At 41.2% G+C, this 17,928-nt stretch overlaps 2 protein-coding genes across 2 annotated transcripts; both read left to right on the top strand.

Annotated features, from left to right (window-relative positions):
• Positions 1-6,877: 6,877 nt before the first annotated feature.
• Positions 6,878-8,660, top strand: LOC102700487 (patatin-like protein 1). The gene is made up of 3 exons (XM_015842835.1): positions 6,878-7,432; positions 7,527-7,688; positions 8,067-8,660. Exons 1-3 carry the CDS (start codon positions 6,878-6,880, stop codon positions 8,658-8,660), a joined length of 1,311 nt encoding a protein of 436 aa, XP_015698321.1.
• Positions 8,661-13,654: 4,994 nt separating this feature from the next.
• Positions 13,655-17,141, top strand: LOC102715809 (nucleoside diphosphate kinase 2, chloroplastic). The gene is made up of 7 exons (XM_006664023.3): positions 13,655-13,962; positions 15,372-15,422; positions 15,508-15,594; positions 16,118-16,198; positions 16,294-16,406; positions 16,529-16,578; positions 16,845-17,141. Exons 1-7 carry the CDS (start codon positions 13,765-13,767, stop codon positions 16,910-16,912), a joined length of 648 nt encoding a protein of 215 aa, XP_006664086.2. The 5' UTR covers positions 13,655-13,764; the 3' UTR covers positions 16,913-17,141.
• The last annotated feature ends 787 nt before the right edge of the window (positions 17,142-17,928 follow it).

Genomic DNA, 17,928 nt, shown 5'->3' with positions numbered 1-17,928 from the left:
AAATTTCATTTATTTCAGGTACTAAGACTAATTCTCGGGTGTGAAGCTCCGAGGAGGGAGACAAAAACGGGAGCAGAAGCAGCAGACAAAGCGACGTTTCTGCCACCGGGTGCCGTAGGAATTGACGTCCAAGATGACAGCGTCCCAGGCACCTGCAGTCTAGCTTTTCCTCGAGACAGCAAGCTACTGGAGGCTTTCCTATCTTTCACTGCCCCTGCATTCGAGGCGAGCCAAGCTCAAGATTTGGCCCAGCTGCTCGAGGCAGTCTTCCCTGCAGATGCTGCCTTCACCATCTTTGGGAAGCTCACGGAGATGGTAGTACTTTGCCTCGTGGCAGGATCTCAAACGGCTCACTGGCTGAGAATCATGAAGCTAACCACCATGATGATCATATCGATCCTGAGGCTAAGGGGCAGCGGCGGCGGCGACGCCCAAGAAGAGGCAGAGCTGCACAAGTTGATAATCTGTCTGCCTGAGCTTCCCCGTTCGATGCCCGACGCAGACGGTGCCGAGAGCTTAGATGACAGCGGCCATGGCGCAAGGAGGCCTCGGTTCAAGGCTCTCCAAACCCTCGTGGATGAAGCCGAGGAGATCGCGGATGCGCAGAGGGAAGGTGTAATCTACATCAGTGGCTCCGTCGATGTAAGAGCTATTTCACCGTGCTCCACCTTAGCTCCAGAGGAGCAAGACTTAGCGATAAATCCTGACCGTTGTTAATGTTCACTTGAATTTTGTAACTTAAAATTAAAATGTAGTTTCTGTCTTGTGTGAGTAACGATTGCGGCGGTAGGCAATGGTTGATATCGTATATTATGCTTTCCAATTTTAATTGTGCATGTAATAAATTAGAGGTGAACAAAACAGCCACTTCTTGGAAAAAAATTGGGTGGAGGCGTGGAGCCCGGGTGCAAATTAGCCCCTTTGCACCCCCAACGCGGATTGACGCCACGCGTCGCCCCAGACGATCTGACAGCAGATGGCTTCAGCATGTCTAGGCAGATGGCTCGGCTTCAAGACGACGATCGGACGGCTCGAACACCCCGGCTCCAGACGATGCTCCGCAAAAATTTCTGAATTGCAGACTTGCAAGGCAAAAATAGCGGCGCTGCTCTCTCGTATTTTAGGGATAATCAGCCTCGGTTCAGGTAGGCAAAGCTTAGTATTCCCTTTTTTTCATTCTTTTTTGTTTCATCGGTGGTTAAATGGTGTTATTGTTTGATATGATCACACCTCCTATAGTATTTTTAGATAATTTCCCCCGTTTCCACAATCTTCACTAGAGCTTCTCTCTAATTTATTGACGCGCAGCCTGCATCTCATCTTCCTAATTGTGAAGGCAAAATAAGTTTATATAGCTGGGACACAATTTTACTGGAACACAAAAATCAAAATCAGTTGAAAATTTTATATGTATGTACGGCGCTTATTGTTGAGTTGGCGCAAGGGCCGAGGGCCACCACCAGGATACAGAGAGTGTGTGTTAATCTGAATTATAATGTTTTAACAATGTAGATGTTCAGAACCATGTTGTCACATGTGAGTTGATGCTTCAGGGTGGTTGTGAGCCTGATATTGTGGGAAGATCAAGTTAGCTAATGCTCGATTTTGGTTGTGAGTTTGATATCTTGTAACGACAAAGTGCCCATGAACCAAGATTTCAAGGGATCAATGTACAAATGTATCTGTTTCTTGGTGAGACGTGAGGTTAGCGACAGCGACTGAGTCAAGATAACGCTGCGACATCGTTCCTTCTTCGGCAAGGACATCTAGGGTGGCTTGTCCCGGCGGCAGCCCTGCTCGCTGCTCGGCAACTCATGGCGTCGGAGGTTCGCGAGGGCAAATGGTGTCGGCGCCGTCCAATCGCTCTCGTGCACACGCGGCGGCGCAAACAAGGGAGTATGATCTGGCGCGCGCTGAGCCGGTCGAGCATCGTCTGAAGCCGGGCTGCCGAGCCATCTGCCTGGACGCGCTGAAGCCATCTGTCGTCAGATCATCTAGGGCGACGCGTGGCATCAATCCACATCGGTGGTGCAAAGGGGCTAGCTTGCACCCGGGCTCCACCTAATTTTCTACCGCATTAGAATCGACCTACAGGCTGACCGCGTAGACCTAACTATTTCTGTCGCATATAGATTGTGCACAGATATACATGCTTTGGTGACCTCGTGAGATAATCTGTATGTAAGGCCGTATATTTAACTAAATTTTTACATATTTATACTAAATTTTTAAATATGGTAAATGATCAAACATCTTGTTTAAATTCAATAGCACCATATATTTAACTAGCTATTTTCCGTTGCAATTTAAATGGTCAATCAGTTTTTCTGCTGCAATTTATTTCACTAGCTATTGCAAACTTCAAAGATGGATTAATATGTTTTCTATACAAAAGCAATTCTTACATGTATATATGTAAAAAATACACCATTAATCGTTTAAAAAACGTGCACACTAATGCTCCACCATTTTTGTTACTCTCGAATGCACCCTAAATCTTTATCATTATTGACTGTTAAAACATACTATAATTTATTTGTTTAGCTTGCATGCATTTAATATCATCGTAGCATTAGCACGAGTATGCTGCTAGTATCTTAGTAGCACTGAAAGTTTAATTTTAGCACTTCCGTAACTTTTCAATCATTTTCCATCTACTTTGACGCGAATCAACTCAAATATGAATGCGATCTGACGATTCATGCAGTAGATTAAGAAAAGATGGACCTGGTTGTTGTTTAAAGAGGACAGTGCCAACCTTGCTGCCATGGTTGCCTGCGAGGGCTGCCGAGCACTGCGCCAGGAATCAAGACCGGTGGCAACACTCTCCGTGACTTCCTCTCACATGTTGACATAGCCCCTTTCGGTAAGAGGGTAAGTTACCTGTCACGAAAAATACAGTAATAGATTAGTACATAATTAATTAATTATTAATTATTAAAAATATAAAATATATTAATATGATTTTTTAAAACAACTTTTCTATAAAAATTTTTTATAAAAAATACACCGTTTAGTAGTTTGGAAAGCGTACGCGTGGAAAACGAGGGAGGTAAGTTAACTAATGGGTGGGGGCGAACGCGGCCATAATAGGTTCTTCGCTACTCCGAGTCCCTAACATGAGTGTTGTTCTTGAGGATATGGGAAACAAATATGAAGCAGACTTGCACTCCTAGACCTTCACAGTATTGTTGAAAAATCTTCAGTGTGAAATTGGAAACAGTTATTAGTCAACACAGTGTGAGGTAATCCAAACCTACAAAATATTACCTTCATAAACTTGATGAGGGATTCGGTATACATGGCTCCTTGATTGGGTGGTCTTTGATCCACTCGGTAAACTTATCGAGGGCTCCATGCATGCACTTGGATCTTCAAGGTGCTGGTGGGAAAGGACTGTGAATGTCTGGCCCCCATCATGAGAAAGGCCAACGTATATAGTGCGACTGTCTAACTCGGTGTGCTTATTGTGAAACTGAGCTTCACTTTCTTCAACATGTCACAAAGTGTCTTGAAGGATTGTTGACCAATAAAAACCTTGTCCGAAGGCTTTACTGACTAATGTATGCCCCCACAGGCCACGACATGTGCTCCACATACTCCTTTATGGGTGTATTGGGCCAATTATCTCCCGTCTGCTTGATTGACGCACCTTATGAATACTCCATAATACCAGCTCATGTACCAGTCATCCTCTATGATAGAGTAGAGTTTGACTCATCCATACAAAATCAATTTTGCCTGTTCAGTAATTTGAAGAACGAAAAGCTATTTTCCCCCATTTTTGACACAAATATGCTAATGCATTCTGTTAACCATTGCAGCACCATTAACCTTGTTGGCAACTTCATGCCATCAATTGCATTTAATTTTTCTGGTTGGCTTCTTGAATAGGAAAACAAGTAGTATTTTATAAGGTAGTCCATAGTATGCCTTTTTGGGTTCAACTTCATAGTATGTCAGGGAGGTGTCAAATGTTTTCAAGAGGTATTCGATTAGGTGAATTTTGGTTTTCGATTTGACGACTACGTCATCAATGTAGGATTCTATGCAATCCAGCTGGGATGAAAATGTACACTAAACCCCCCCTTTGATAGATGGCTCCAACATTTTTCAACATAAAAGACATATTGACGTAGGCCACCATAGGACATTGTGAAGGAAGTCTTCTACTCATATTCTTTTTCCCTTATAAGATGGTAGCCTAAGTACGCGTTAAGAAAACTTAATTGCTCGCGCCCGCTATTGTTGAGATTGGTGGCTGTGTTCGCAAGTGATACTGGTCATTAGTCAAATCAAAGCACGTAAAATGAGAAAAGCCATTAGTATATGATTAATTGAGTATTAACTTTTGCAAACTTGAAAAATGGATTAATTTGATTTTTTTAAATAACTTTCGTATAAATTTTTTTTTGAAAAAAATACCACATATAGCAGTTCGGAAAGCGTGCGCACGGAAAACGATGGAAAAGTTTTAGTGGATTGTCACTTGCGAACGCAGCCAATGAAGGTTACATTTCTATGAAATGGGAAGAGAATCACTCTCTTTCAAATGAACCAAATTAGCAACTTCTTGGTCAAGTATTTGGACTTCTCCAAATTCAAAACTACATTTATGTAAATGTTGTATTGATTTCAAAATTGTTATATTTATGCTAATTGTTATCTTAATGCAATTCAAAATATTGCGCAGTAAAGTCCTCTCTTCACGAAGAGGTTAACTTTATCTATTTAATTTTTTTTTGAAAACATCCAGAGAACTCCGGAGATTTTATATTAAGCAGGGGTGAAAATTATATACAAGATCACCAAGAGGTAAAAGGGAGAAATAGGGACCAAAAGGAGTAAGAAGAAAAAAAAACTACGAGATGTCCCAAAGCACTAGGATTGCGATGGCTCAATTAGGGTATTATTCTCACTAGGTGTATTTTGCTCCATAGAAAACCCAGGTTAGTATTTCATCTTTGATCTTACCGAGTAGTTGTACAGGTTGCACTTCTTCCCCCTAGAACACACGTTGATTTTGCTCGCACCAAATTTCCTAGGAGACAAGGATATGGAATGTCTTCAGCCCTCTGCTTGTTTTTTTATCCCCCACATTGTGTTCTCCTCTGCCACCAGTCTAGTAGTGATCGTTCCGGATCATGTGTTTGCCCTATCCCAGTGAAGCCTGTGAAGCTCGGTATCCTTCTCCATATGTCACGCAGGAAGTTGCAGTCTTTGAACAGGTGTTGTGGAGTTTTCAAGTTCTTGTAGCATAACCGACAAAAATAGTTATTGGGCCACCTCCTGATTTGCAGCCTATTAGCAATCCAGAACTTGTTTTGCATCAACAGCCACAAGAAGTTTTTGCATTTTGCGGGCGCCCATGCCGTCCAGAAGGTATTAATATCCGTCGATCCTATCCTGCCGTTGAACTATGCCATATATATAAGCTGATTTATCTATGTAACTGCCCCCCTTTATCCATCGCCGGGTAATCTCATCCTTCCTTCCCTATGTAAGGGTGATATGTGTGTTCCACATTGGCTCATGCACTTGGAAGAACTCATGTACCATTGCTTGGTTTAGACTGTGTTGGATGTCCTGGATCCATTGGTCGTCCATCAAGGCCTCTCTCACTGATATTGACTTTCTCCTTGATTGAATTTGAATGTATATGGTTGGTGCTAGATCCGGCTCGATTCCCAGAAGCTCGCTCTTCTTCCATCGCCAATTGTTACTTTTGTTGCTACCGCAGAAGAGCTTCTTGTACATCTCATCACAAGGTGTTTTCGTTCCTATTTAGAGTTTTTGTCGAGCATTCCCATTCATACCAGAGCCAGCGTAACCTCAGTGCTCTTGCAAATCTCTCATGGTTCAAAATACCCAGTCCTCCGAACTTCGTGGGTGAGCAAACCTTGTTCCAATTCACCTTGCATTTCCCTCCACTAATTTATTGATCTCCAGCCCAAATGAACTTTCTTCTGACTTTGTCTATGTCCTCGAGTAATTGTTTGGTGGCTTCAAGGCCGTGAGACAGTAGGTAGGTAGGGATGGAGCTCAACACTACACTAACTAGCGTCTTTCTGCCCGCATGTTGAATGAGCTTCCCCTTCCACCCAGCCAAATTTGCTTTTATTCTATTTAATTTGATTTTCTCTATTTAAATAGATGTTATGCACTAATGCAAAGATGATGACTGAGTAGTGTAAAGCTACGACAGATGCATCCACAAATGGCACTTGTTTAATCTACACTTTTGGTCAGCACCGTGCATGAGCTGTAAATTAAGGTCACCAACACTGTTAACTGATCAGCTATATTAATTCTTTGGTCTGTCTAGCGATCAAATGTTTAAAATTTTTAATTTCATTAATCAAATTTGGTCACTGTTGTTAGATGATAATCTAAAGGCATACACATAAGTTTAAAAACTTATACACACCCTCCGCCCCAGCCCCCATGCATTGCGTACATGTTTGATGGAATTGCGTGCATGTTTGATGGAAGAACAAGAGAATCAAACCTTTTATCAATAGGTAAAGTGTTAATTCTTACTGAACATGTTGGGAGCATCATCCATGCAAATCCGTGACATGGAAACAGGCAAGAAGGTACGTCCAATTAAGATCCTCAACAAAGAACACACTAAACAAAATTTTGGATCTGGCGTGCTATATGCTGAACTGCACGCGCTCCAAGTTCTTGGTGAAATTAACTACTGATTCTGTTAAGGAGTGGACGATGATTTATGAAAGACTCATCGTCCGTTCGGTCAGTCAGTCAATCTTTAGCACTGCTCGTCCAAAGTCCAAGCTGAATATGTTTAATCTGTCAGTATCTTTGCTTGTTTGATTAACTGAAGACACACTAATCCATCTCCTAGCAAATTAAGATGCTTCGCTTCACCTCTGCTCGTCTCCTCCTCCGGCCGACGGCGTGCCGGCGTCTCTACCATGCCTGCAGCGCCGGTGCGGCGGCGTGCGGTGTCGTCGGTGAGAGGGTGACGGTGCTGACCATCGATGGCGGCGGCATCCGCGGCATCATCCCGGGCACGGTGCTCCAGTTCCTGGAGAGCGAGCTGCAGAAGCTGGACGGGCCGGACGCGAGGCTGGCCGACTACTTCGACTACGTCGCCGGGACGAGCACCGGCGGGCTGATCACGGCTATGCTGACCACGCCCAAGGGGGATGGACGCCGGCCGAAGTTCGCCGCCGGCCAGATTTGTCCGTTTTACCGCGAGCACGGCCCGCGCATCTTCCCCCAGAGGTGGAGCAAGGTCGCGTCGACGATCGCCGCCGTGTGGGGGCCCAAGTACGACGGCGGGTACCTCCGCGGCCTGGTCAGGAGCGAGCTCGGCGAGGCGAAGGTCGGCGACACGCTCACCAACGTCGTCATCCCCACCTTCGACGTCCGCCTGCTCCAGCCCGTCATCTTCTCCACATACGACGTACGTTGCGTTGCGTGCGCCATTGTTAGAGCTCTCGAGGTCGAGGCTCTCGTCGAGCAGCTGAAGAGACATCGTTTATTTGGTCTGTGTGCAGGCCAAACACTCGCCGCTCAAGAACGCGCTGCTCTCCGACGTGTGCATCGGCACGTCGGCGGCGCCGACGTACCTCCCGGCGCACTGCTTCACGACGGACGACGGCGCCGGTAAAACGCGCGTGTACAACCTCATCGACGGCGGCGTCGCCGCTAACAATCCTGTACGGATTCACTCCACCCTTCGACCAAATATTTGCATGTCATCTAAATAGTCATAAAAAAATATAAAAAAAATTAACAAGATTAATATGAGTTATATCACTCCACAAACATACAAGTTTAAATTCAACTTCTACAAGTTGTAGCAAAAAAAATAAAACTGAAACTAACTATACGTATATTCATAATTATTTTTGTTATTTTTACTATAACTTATAGAAGATAAATTTAAACTTGCATGTTGGTGAAATGATATAACTCATATTAAATTATTTTGTTAAATTTTTTTATATTTTTTTATAACTATTTAGATGACATGCAAGTAACATGTGTATATACACCCGTATGCTTAAAAAACTGCTTACATGTTTGTGGTGCAGACGATGGTGACCATGACGATGATCATGGAGGAGATCATCGCGAACGGAAAAGCGGCGTCGTACCTGGAGAAGACGGAGTGCGGCCGGTTCGTGGTGCTGTCCATCGGCACCGGGCTGACCTCGTCGGAGGAGCACCGGTACACGGCGGAGGACTGCTCCCAGTGGGGCGCGCTCCGGTGGCTGCGACACAGGGGCATGGCGCCGATCATCGACATCTTCATGGCGGGAAGCTCCGACATGGTGGACATCCACGTCGGCGTCAAGTTCCAGCTGCTCCACAGCGAACGGAACTACCTCCGCATCCAGGAGCACCTGCAGGACGACGCGCTCAGGGGCACGGCGGCGGCGGCGCTGGACGCGGCGACGCCGGAGAACATGGACCGCCTCGTCGACGTCGGCAAGCGCATGCTGGAGCAGGAGGTGACGAGGGTCGACGTGGAGACCGGGAAGTACGAGAAGGTGCCCGACGAGGGGAGCAACCGCGACGCGCTCATCAGGATGGCGAGGACGCTCTCCGAGGAGAGGGCGGCGAGGCTCCGGCGGCGGGCGACGAATCCAGTGACAGCGGCCGGTGCCACTGGCACTGGGTTCTAGACTCTACCATGTTGTCTTGCCGCCCAGTGCGACAGTTCCAAAATATTTCACATTTCCGCAATAAAAAAATATTTCACATTTCCGCAATCAACCTCATTACCAATCCACCAAGTTTTTTACTCAATTAGTAGGGCCCACCTAAATCAAATGTTTAAAAATTTTAATTTTATCAATCAACTTTGGTCATCGAAGACATGCACCCAAGTCAAAAAAGTCATGCACGTCCTCTTCCATACATTGTGCACGTGTTTGATAGAAAAACAAAAAATCAAACGTTTGATCAATAGCAAAAGTGTAATTATTATGTTCAAGGAGAAAAGATAAAGAGTGATGGAATATTAGAATTAAGAAATTGATATAAATACTATGTCGTCATACTATTTCTCTGCCGATATTAGTTTGTGAGGATCTAATTACTGTCCATGTAGCGTTTCCCATTCATTCAATGTCAAGGAATCAAAAGAATGACGAAGAATTTACGATAGTACAAAGATTTGTTCTCATGGGTGGATAGCTTGGACTTGAGCACTACACCTAGCTAAAAACCATGTATTAGAAAAGTATAAGTTTTAGCTTGTGCTTAGGAATTTCATGGTTCCACCCGTGTAAACAACCATATATATCACCTCATCATCCTGGTTTAAACCTACACTTAATTAATTAGTACACATTATGAGTTCAAACCTGGTTGAAATTTGATTGTTTGGATTGCTCCGTGTTGACAATTCAAACAGCATAACACAAATGATATATGATAATCCCTCCATATTTTTTTATATGACGTCGTTGACTTTTAGATTCACGTTGGACCATTCGTCTAACAAAAAATTATATAATTATTAATTATTTTGTTATAATATGATTTATTATTATAAAAACTTTAATTATGTATTATAATTTTGTATATTTAGATATAAATTTTGAATAAAACGAATGATCAAACGTGATTCTATAAGTCAACGGTGTCATACATAAAAATATGGAGGGAGTATATCTCAGCTGCGTTCTTGCCTGAAATTTTTTCCCATAAGACACTGAACTTAATTACATCCAACGTACGGGAAATGGGATCATGCACCAGCAAATACGTGTAACCATTAATTAATCACGCATGAATTAACCTGGGTGAATCTGACCTGAACATAGTCTATTTCTAGGTAATGTTAACAAAGGACTTGGATTGATACCGGTCAATATCAATCGTTGGTCTTGTCCTAAAGTAAGCATATCGTCCGATCGTTACGAGTCGGTGAAAGAAAGCGCTCTGAACTTGTCAGCTTGCAAGTGTTTTCCGCCAAACATGAAGATTTGTCCAGGGTGAACTTCGTCTTTGTAGTCTTGGAATTGAGATCCATAAATCTTCAGCGAAAAACATTCTCACTTATCCCCCTATTTGACATGCCAATTGTTGATGTTATAGATCGGCAATAAATTAATGTACGGCATGGAAAGCGAGACTCAAAGATTGATGGTACGCTAAGAGCAGGGATTACCCTAGTTTGGGCTCTTACAGATTTGATAATATCCTAGTCCTCCTTAATTGTAGATTGATTGGCTAAAATGCTAGAAAAGCTATACAATGAGTACAATGCATAAATCTAGTGAGGTGCACCAAAGACCAAATAGCCAAGCCCAAGCCACAGTCCAGGCAAGAGATCCTATTGGAAAGTAAGCAAGGCTTGGTCAAAAGTCGTGATAGGAATTACAATGTTGAAGGCTCGAACGAAGCATAGTTTTAGTCGATGTCATGAGTCAACATTACCTATGAGGGACTTGTTAGAGGCTAAGAGCATCCCAACAGCTCATCTATCCCATCCTCTATCCTGAAAATAGAGGATAAAGACTACAAATTAAGCTCTAACAGAACGGCTATCCTATCATCTATTTTTAGATGTCATCCATATTATGAGAGAACCTTCATATTTAAATAATCTTTCTCCATCCTCCAAAGAGATATAGAGGATATCTATATAGATGATCTAGTGGAGTATAAAGAGATATGAAGGATGGAACTAGTTTAGATGATCATCCAAATAAAAATATGGATAACCAAATTTAGATGAACTGTTAGGGATGCTCTAAGTACTAGCCTGCTAAATGCCTCAAAAGGATTGGGCTGGAGAAGTGGGCTAATGGTCTTTGAGGCCTAAAGCCCTTCGCTTGATCAAGCCTTTATCCAAGAGAGACCTTCGACCAAAGGAGACAAACATGGCCAGCAACTAAATACTTCTTTAGTGGTAAATGCCTACGACTATAAGGATCTTCGCTAGAACGGCCTTTGGCCAAAATGGTATTTGACACATCAGGGTCCATTAGGCATGTTGTTACTGGGCTTGGCCTAAGTAAACTTGGAACTACGTAAATTTTTTGTTGTACCTCTAGAAATGTTCCTATCAAGGGAAGAATTTTGTAATCAAACATGTAACTTTAGAATCCTCACATACTATGGCTATAAATAGTTGTAATAGGGCATAACTCCAGTAAAACTATCAACTTGGAAATTTTATTTTTCTAATTGTCCATTTGGACAACAATTCCAAATAAACTTTATTTGTGATCCATCCATTATATGCGCTCTCTCCCCTTGGCTTCACCCATGTAAGTGTTTCTGTAAATGAAATGCATAAATCTCATGGTGAAACGATATTTTTTGAAATATGAATAACCAAAGCACATTTGGTTTCTTGACGGGTAACATAGGTATGGATATATCCGAGTAGGTGACGTTCTCGTCATTTGATTTTTATGATGTGGAGGAGAAAACAGGCAGATGAGAGATTGGAAGAGGAAGAAAGAAGAGAAAGTGTAGATATGTATTTTATTGCATACTGTTTTTTGTGAAGGAAAATAAAAGGAACAATAGTAACATAAATTTGGATAGAGTGCAATAGATGAGAACATAAGTGACTTTCATGCTATTAAATTGTGCCATATTTTTTTGGCTCAATATATATAGATGAATCATACAGATGAGAAGCATCTTGCCTTGATCCGTCTACGAGTTCCTTTTCAACTTTAGTAGATAAATCATGCTTTAGTTATTTATAAACAATATTTCCTTCATTAATATCTTCTCACTTTCTAAAACAAAAGGCAACACCTTTCCTCAAAATAGAATGTTAACCAAGTCTTATGGTTCACCAACCATCTCGACTCTAGGTATGACCATATCAGTATACCAACCCAAAACTCAGCCTTCTCTGCCCACAACCGACCATCACGGCCTTGTTGGTGTCAAACAACACCCTAGGTCACATAGACCTGTTCTCTACCATGATGGCAAGCCGTCCATCACATAGAAAGGCTAGGCTAATAATTCTCATACCAGAAAACAATTTTTATAAAAAGGATATCTAAGGCTAGGCTAATAATTCTCATACCAGAAAACAATTTTTATAAAAAGGATATTTAAAACAAAACTACACTAAGGGAAACACCTCACATCTACCCATAACAATGGGCATGACTATTTAAGCAGTTCAATTAAGGTCTGCAGAAATTGCACGCTTTACCTACACGTCATGAGCATCATGCTTTATCCAACACATGTGAGCCAGTACATGGCTTGACAAAGGGATTTCACTACAAAGCTTGTTCGCATGCGTGAACATTCACCAGATAACCTTTTTTGGCTCTAGCCTCTCTACCTATTGAATCACCGTGGAGAGCAAGAGGAGAGAAAAGGGGGAATAAGACAGGAGGAGAAGAAGCCAATAAGGCGTTCCCTTTTCAACCTATGGCTAAATTGACCTTATGGGTAACACCCTATCATCTACTATCTTGATTGGTTAATCAATAAGAATAAAAAAGATGAAACAAGCAATCAATAATTGGATCAAAGAAAATGAAATGAGTGATATAAGCAACCTGCTATGACAATGATGGTCCTTGACCCATAGAAATTGGTTGTACAAGATAGCAATTTTTGTAAGATGCTCACATTGACTATTATTCTTGGTGATGTGGCAATTTACTAATGCAACATGAGGTTTGTAGCTAGGGAAGAAATTATTGTGTTGTCCATTTGAATTGGAAGATGCATATCACATTCAAATTTGGGACGGAATATTTTTATTTTCTTTTTCTTATAATAAAAACAACAATAAAGACAAGTTAGGTTATTTTTACTCCTAGTTAAAATGAAAAAACTAACATGTTATGCATATACACATGCCATGTCAAGTAGGTAGATATCACTAAAGATAGGCTGCTATAGTGTAGGAAGAAATACAGTAGATCTTGTCCTGACTAGCACACGCGTTAACACATCTTGGAAACCCATAGAAATCAATAGATTTGTTTGCAATCTACCTCATAGAAAAATGACATCTCTGGGACCGATCACATAGGCAAACCAAGGCTATTAAGAATATGGTCTAGTTAGAAATAATACCATGTTAATCTTATTAATTTAAACTCGTAGTAAAAGGGGAGGAGGAGAAACATCTAGTACAACTAAAAACACGCCACATGAGCATAAGAGGTAACATCAACCAAGAGTGATAAACCAAGAGTGATGTTGCATGAAACAAGTGCTACCATGTCGCACAAAGAACACACCTTCATAATAATATGTCTCTCAAAATTTGATGATCCAATTAAAAATTTATTTAAAAATAAATTAAGTACTTGGACTATTAATGACTTTTAGAACCTTTAAAATATACTCCCACATTCTCATAAACTTATTCTGGTAAAAAATTACAACATGCATAAGCGACCGTATAGAAAAAAATAAGCGCCAAATATTTTTTTAAAGTACCATTCAACTTAGCGAACTTATCATAAAATAAAGAAATACAATTAAAAGTCAAGCATTTTTAGTATTTTTAGTACCAAATTCATGTAAGCAAATTTACAATGATGTAAATTTTCCTCACAAATGAGGTATGCGACGAAAACGACCACGAGGAGAACAGCAACCCAGGTCCATTTTTCCACCCCATGCACGACGAAAACGAGACCCAAAAGGGGGGTATTTTCGGCACTTCGCTGCTCGCCTGCTTCTGTTCATCATCTTCTCCGCTCTCCCTAATCCAAAAAAGGCGGCTCCTTTGCTCGTACGGCGCCTCGCGCGGAGGAGGAGCAGGAGCTACCTTGCGGGATGGACGCCATGGCCGTGCTCGCGAGGACAGCCCGTCCCGCCGCCCCGACCCTCGCCGCCGCCGCCGCGCCCCGGCTCCCGGCGTCGCTCTCCTTCGCCGCCTCCTCGGGGCCCCGCGGCCGCGTCGCCCTGAGCGCGGGGTGGGGCGGGAGGGCGGCACGGGCTCGCGTCTCCGCCGGACGCATCGTCGCATCGTCGGTCAGTCGCCGGGAATCCCCTTCCTACCTACTAGCCTTTGATTGAGAACTCCATATTGTAGTGTAGGGGCAAAAAAATTCTTTCTTTGTTGTGTTGGAGGACTTTGGTTTGGTTGTGCTGCTGGTTTCAGTTTACTATTGCATTGGCCCCAGAGCGAATTTTCATAAATTGGAAAAGAAAAGGTCAAGATGCTTGCTCAGAACAGATGAAAAGAATCGTTTTGGCCCCTGCCCCCATATTAATTGCAAAATAATGCACTAAAATGTCCCACATATTCATGCGTTGCTTGGCCAGTCTGAATTTTCTTAATTATTTTGAACAGAGACAGTCTGAGATTTCAGTACCCATTTGTGATTATATATGGTTATTGGAAAATGAAGCAAAAATTGAACTGAAAGTAAGCATTTTGCCTTGCTGTTGTCAGCCGGCAGACGGTACTGATAGCAATACGGCACGTAGGCATGCTACATTGTGTTGATTTCCATGTAGTTGTTTTTTCTACCGTGATGTGCATATGGATATGCTCACGACAGTTATTTTGGGATGCTCTGATTACCATCAAATTTGCTATCTGGTGCATGCAGTACAATTGATGATGTTTGCTACATATGCGATTGCGCAATTTTACGGTCCTTGAGAAGGTACCAAAATTTTACACTGAAAATTTTGGTACCTCTCAATACCTACTCAAGTACTGTAAAATTGCTCATATGTGATTATGTATAACTTTTGTGCTCACCAGAATTCCAACTTTTTAGCTTTATCTTTTTAAGTACAAGTATCTCTCTGGTTTTATTATGAGATTGTTGGAATTGTTGAACAATTGTGTTTCCAGTTCCAATTTTTGAATAGGGCCATCTTTCCTTAGGCCAACTCATTTTACGATGCAACATGGCAGTTTTTGCAACCTGAAATTTTCCTTAAATACACGAAGGGTGCTATGGAATAATTTGATTCTATTTATTCATCGCTTAGAAAATTGAGTTATGTTGAAGAGATGTCAAATATATTCTAGTAGTTTTTTTATCATTCCCCTCAACCATACTGTAGAAAGCCATTTTGTTCGCTTATCTTAGTTACATGTTAATGGTTCAATATTAGCTATTAATCTTATTCATGTAATCCCTGAAAATCAAGATACAGGTCAGCATAACTTGTAGAACAGTTTCAGTTTTTATGCCCACTTATGCTTTTCATGGCATGCTCTATGCCTATAACTGAGAGGCATTAGGGATGTTGTTTCACTTATGGAACCTGAGTTCGTCCCTTCTTTTTTCACAGAACAATTGAAGATCTGTATATTTAGGAAATGTGAGGCATTATTGATTATCTAAATATTCTTTCATTTCAGTTAGAAGTTGAGAAGTCTCCACTTTATCAACCATAAGATTAAATATATTCTTTTGTAGGTTGAGCAATCGTATATTATGATCAAACCTGATGGTGTTCAGCGATGCCTGGTATATCAATTTATTTCCTTTTCAAACTTTAGATTCCAGCAGTACTGTAGTCTTTCAGCTCAGGAGAACACATCTGTTCACATAGGTCGGTGAGATTATTTCCCGTTTCGAGAAGAAAGGCTTTGTGTTGAAGGGCTTGAAGCTTTTTCAGTGCCCCAAGGAGTTGGCACAGGTTTGTCTCTCAATATCCACATTTTTCTTAAAAAATAAAGTGCTTTCTTGACCATTCGAGAACTGACCATTTAATTGTTGCTGGAGAGCAATGGTACCATTTCGAATTTACCATGCATGCTTGGCATGATAAAATATCATGCCCCAGTTTATTTTATTAGGAGTGAGCAATTTGCCAATATACTTGAATAGACTTATCTGAGGAAATTGTAATTTTATTGATTCACAAATGATAAACATGTCTGTCCGGTATCTTTCTTTCTGGGCATCCTTGACCATCCAAGGTACTAATCCTGTGCTGAGATAGTTCTTTCAAGTCAATTTTTCTTGTAACAGCCAGCAAAAAGGTACTGCCTCAACCACATTATCCATTAAACATCCAAGCTGCTGGACAAAATTTTGTAGAAATGCCATTGAAATTTATAGTTTTAAACCTGGTTTTCTGTACAATTGTCTTTATTTTCACACATTAAGAGTGAATTATGCCGAATCAACGAGCTGCTAATTTTCTCTTATGTGTGCAGGAGCACTACAAGGATTTGAAGGATAAGCCTTTCTTTCCCAGTCTGATCGAATACATAACTTCTGGCCCTGTTGTTTGCATGGTATATATTTGTCAAGAACCAAGCATTTGTAGCTCTGCACTTTCAATTGAATAAATTGTTTTCCAGTTAAATTTGTTGCAATTATGTTCTGTAAGGCCTGGGAGGGTGATGGTGTTGTTGCATCAGCTCGCAAGTTAATAGGAGCTACTAATCCCCTTCAAGCTGAACCAGGGACCATAAGGGGTGATCTTGCAGTTCAAACAGGAAGGTTGGCATCAAACCCTTTTTCATGTTTTAACACTCTTATATCTACCATGTCTTGTATTTCAGTGGTTGTCTTCCTCACTCTTTGTCAAAGAAATTCAATTTCTTATGTACTCTGCTTTACAGGAATGTTGTCCATGGAAGTGACAGTCCAGACAATGGCAAGCGTGAAATCGGTAATTTCTACCGCTTTTCCCTTTCGTCATGGTAACAGTAACAAGGTGTATAGGATCATGAGAATCAAGTAGTTCAGTTTTAAGCAGTACTCTGAAGAATGAAGTAGTTGACACAGCGATTAGGGTCATGTTTTTTTTAAATTCAGTAGCACATTGTGCTTACAGACATGCATATTATGTTAGCTTGGACTGAACTTTATTTTGACTTGCTATTTTGTTCTTTACAAACAAATAATAAACTCATAACGTTTTTTTTCTGTCTGTAGCTCTATGGTTCAAAGAAACTGAACTCTGCGAATGGGAATCTGTTCAGACACCTTGGCTTATCGAGTAATGCTCATGGATCAATGCAAGAACTGGATCCAGTGCTTGGTCTTTGATTCGAGGGGCTATATACGAGTCTAGTTCAGCGGAGTAAAGTAGCTAATGTGAAATCTTGGCCTCATCATGATTATACATTTTTGTAATACCAAATATTCGTGTTATTTTTGTCTTGGACCAATCCTTTGTTGTCAATGCCTGGAATTGACCAGAATAAAACCAATAGAGCTTCAATTTCCAAAGTAATCAATCCTGACACAGGTGAATATTTCCATGTTATTATTCTACTAGCTTTAGCTGTTGCGATTGCCAAGTCGGTGCGAAGTGCTTTGCTTCTTTCACGAGGGAAATAAGCAAATATAAGGGCATCCAGAGGTTGCACTGGCCTTTGTCATCAGCTACGGCTTGCTACTCTTCTTGACGATACCGCGCCGACCTCACTAGACACGCCGGCGCCGCTCAACACTTGCGTGCGTCGTGGCCGGCCCCGCGGGGCTCCTCGCCTTGTGTTACAGTAAATTTATAAAATCTAATAAGTTTATAATATTATGATAGTGTTTTTCAAATGGATTCTGTCATCTTCATTTATCGCTTCTACTTATGTTACTAAAATTTTAATTTTTAACTTTAAATTTAGAGTTGATTTCGGGGTTTTTTATTAAAGTTTATTTTTCAGTCATGACTTATTCATAAATTATAAAGATTTTATTCATAAATTATTTTTCATGCAAATATACCGTTAGATTTTTACATGAAAAAACCAAACAATCATCCCCTATTTGTATCATTTGTCTTATACTTAAACTAAGCATTTAAAAAATTATTGATGATTAAAATATAAAAGTTTAACCAAATGTTATCTTAAATGATAAATTTATCACAGGGAGTAATTTAAACTAAGTTTTCGATTACTCAAAGCACGTTCCTACGGTTATGGGGGAAAGTGGTCACGGAAAATACGGGCCTATCTATCTACCTTAGTTTCTAACATTTACCGACCGATCGAACTAAATCGAAGATGGTAATTCC

The sequence above is a fragment of the Oryza brachyantha genome, chromosome 12 (genome assembly GCF_000231095.2).
Source record: "Oryza brachyantha chromosome 12, ObraRS2, whole genome shotgun sequence".
Lineage (NCBI taxonomy): Eukaryota > Viridiplantae > Streptophyta > Magnoliopsida > Poales > Poaceae > Oryza > Oryza brachyantha.
This window is presented reverse-complemented; position numbering and strand designations above follow the sequence as displayed.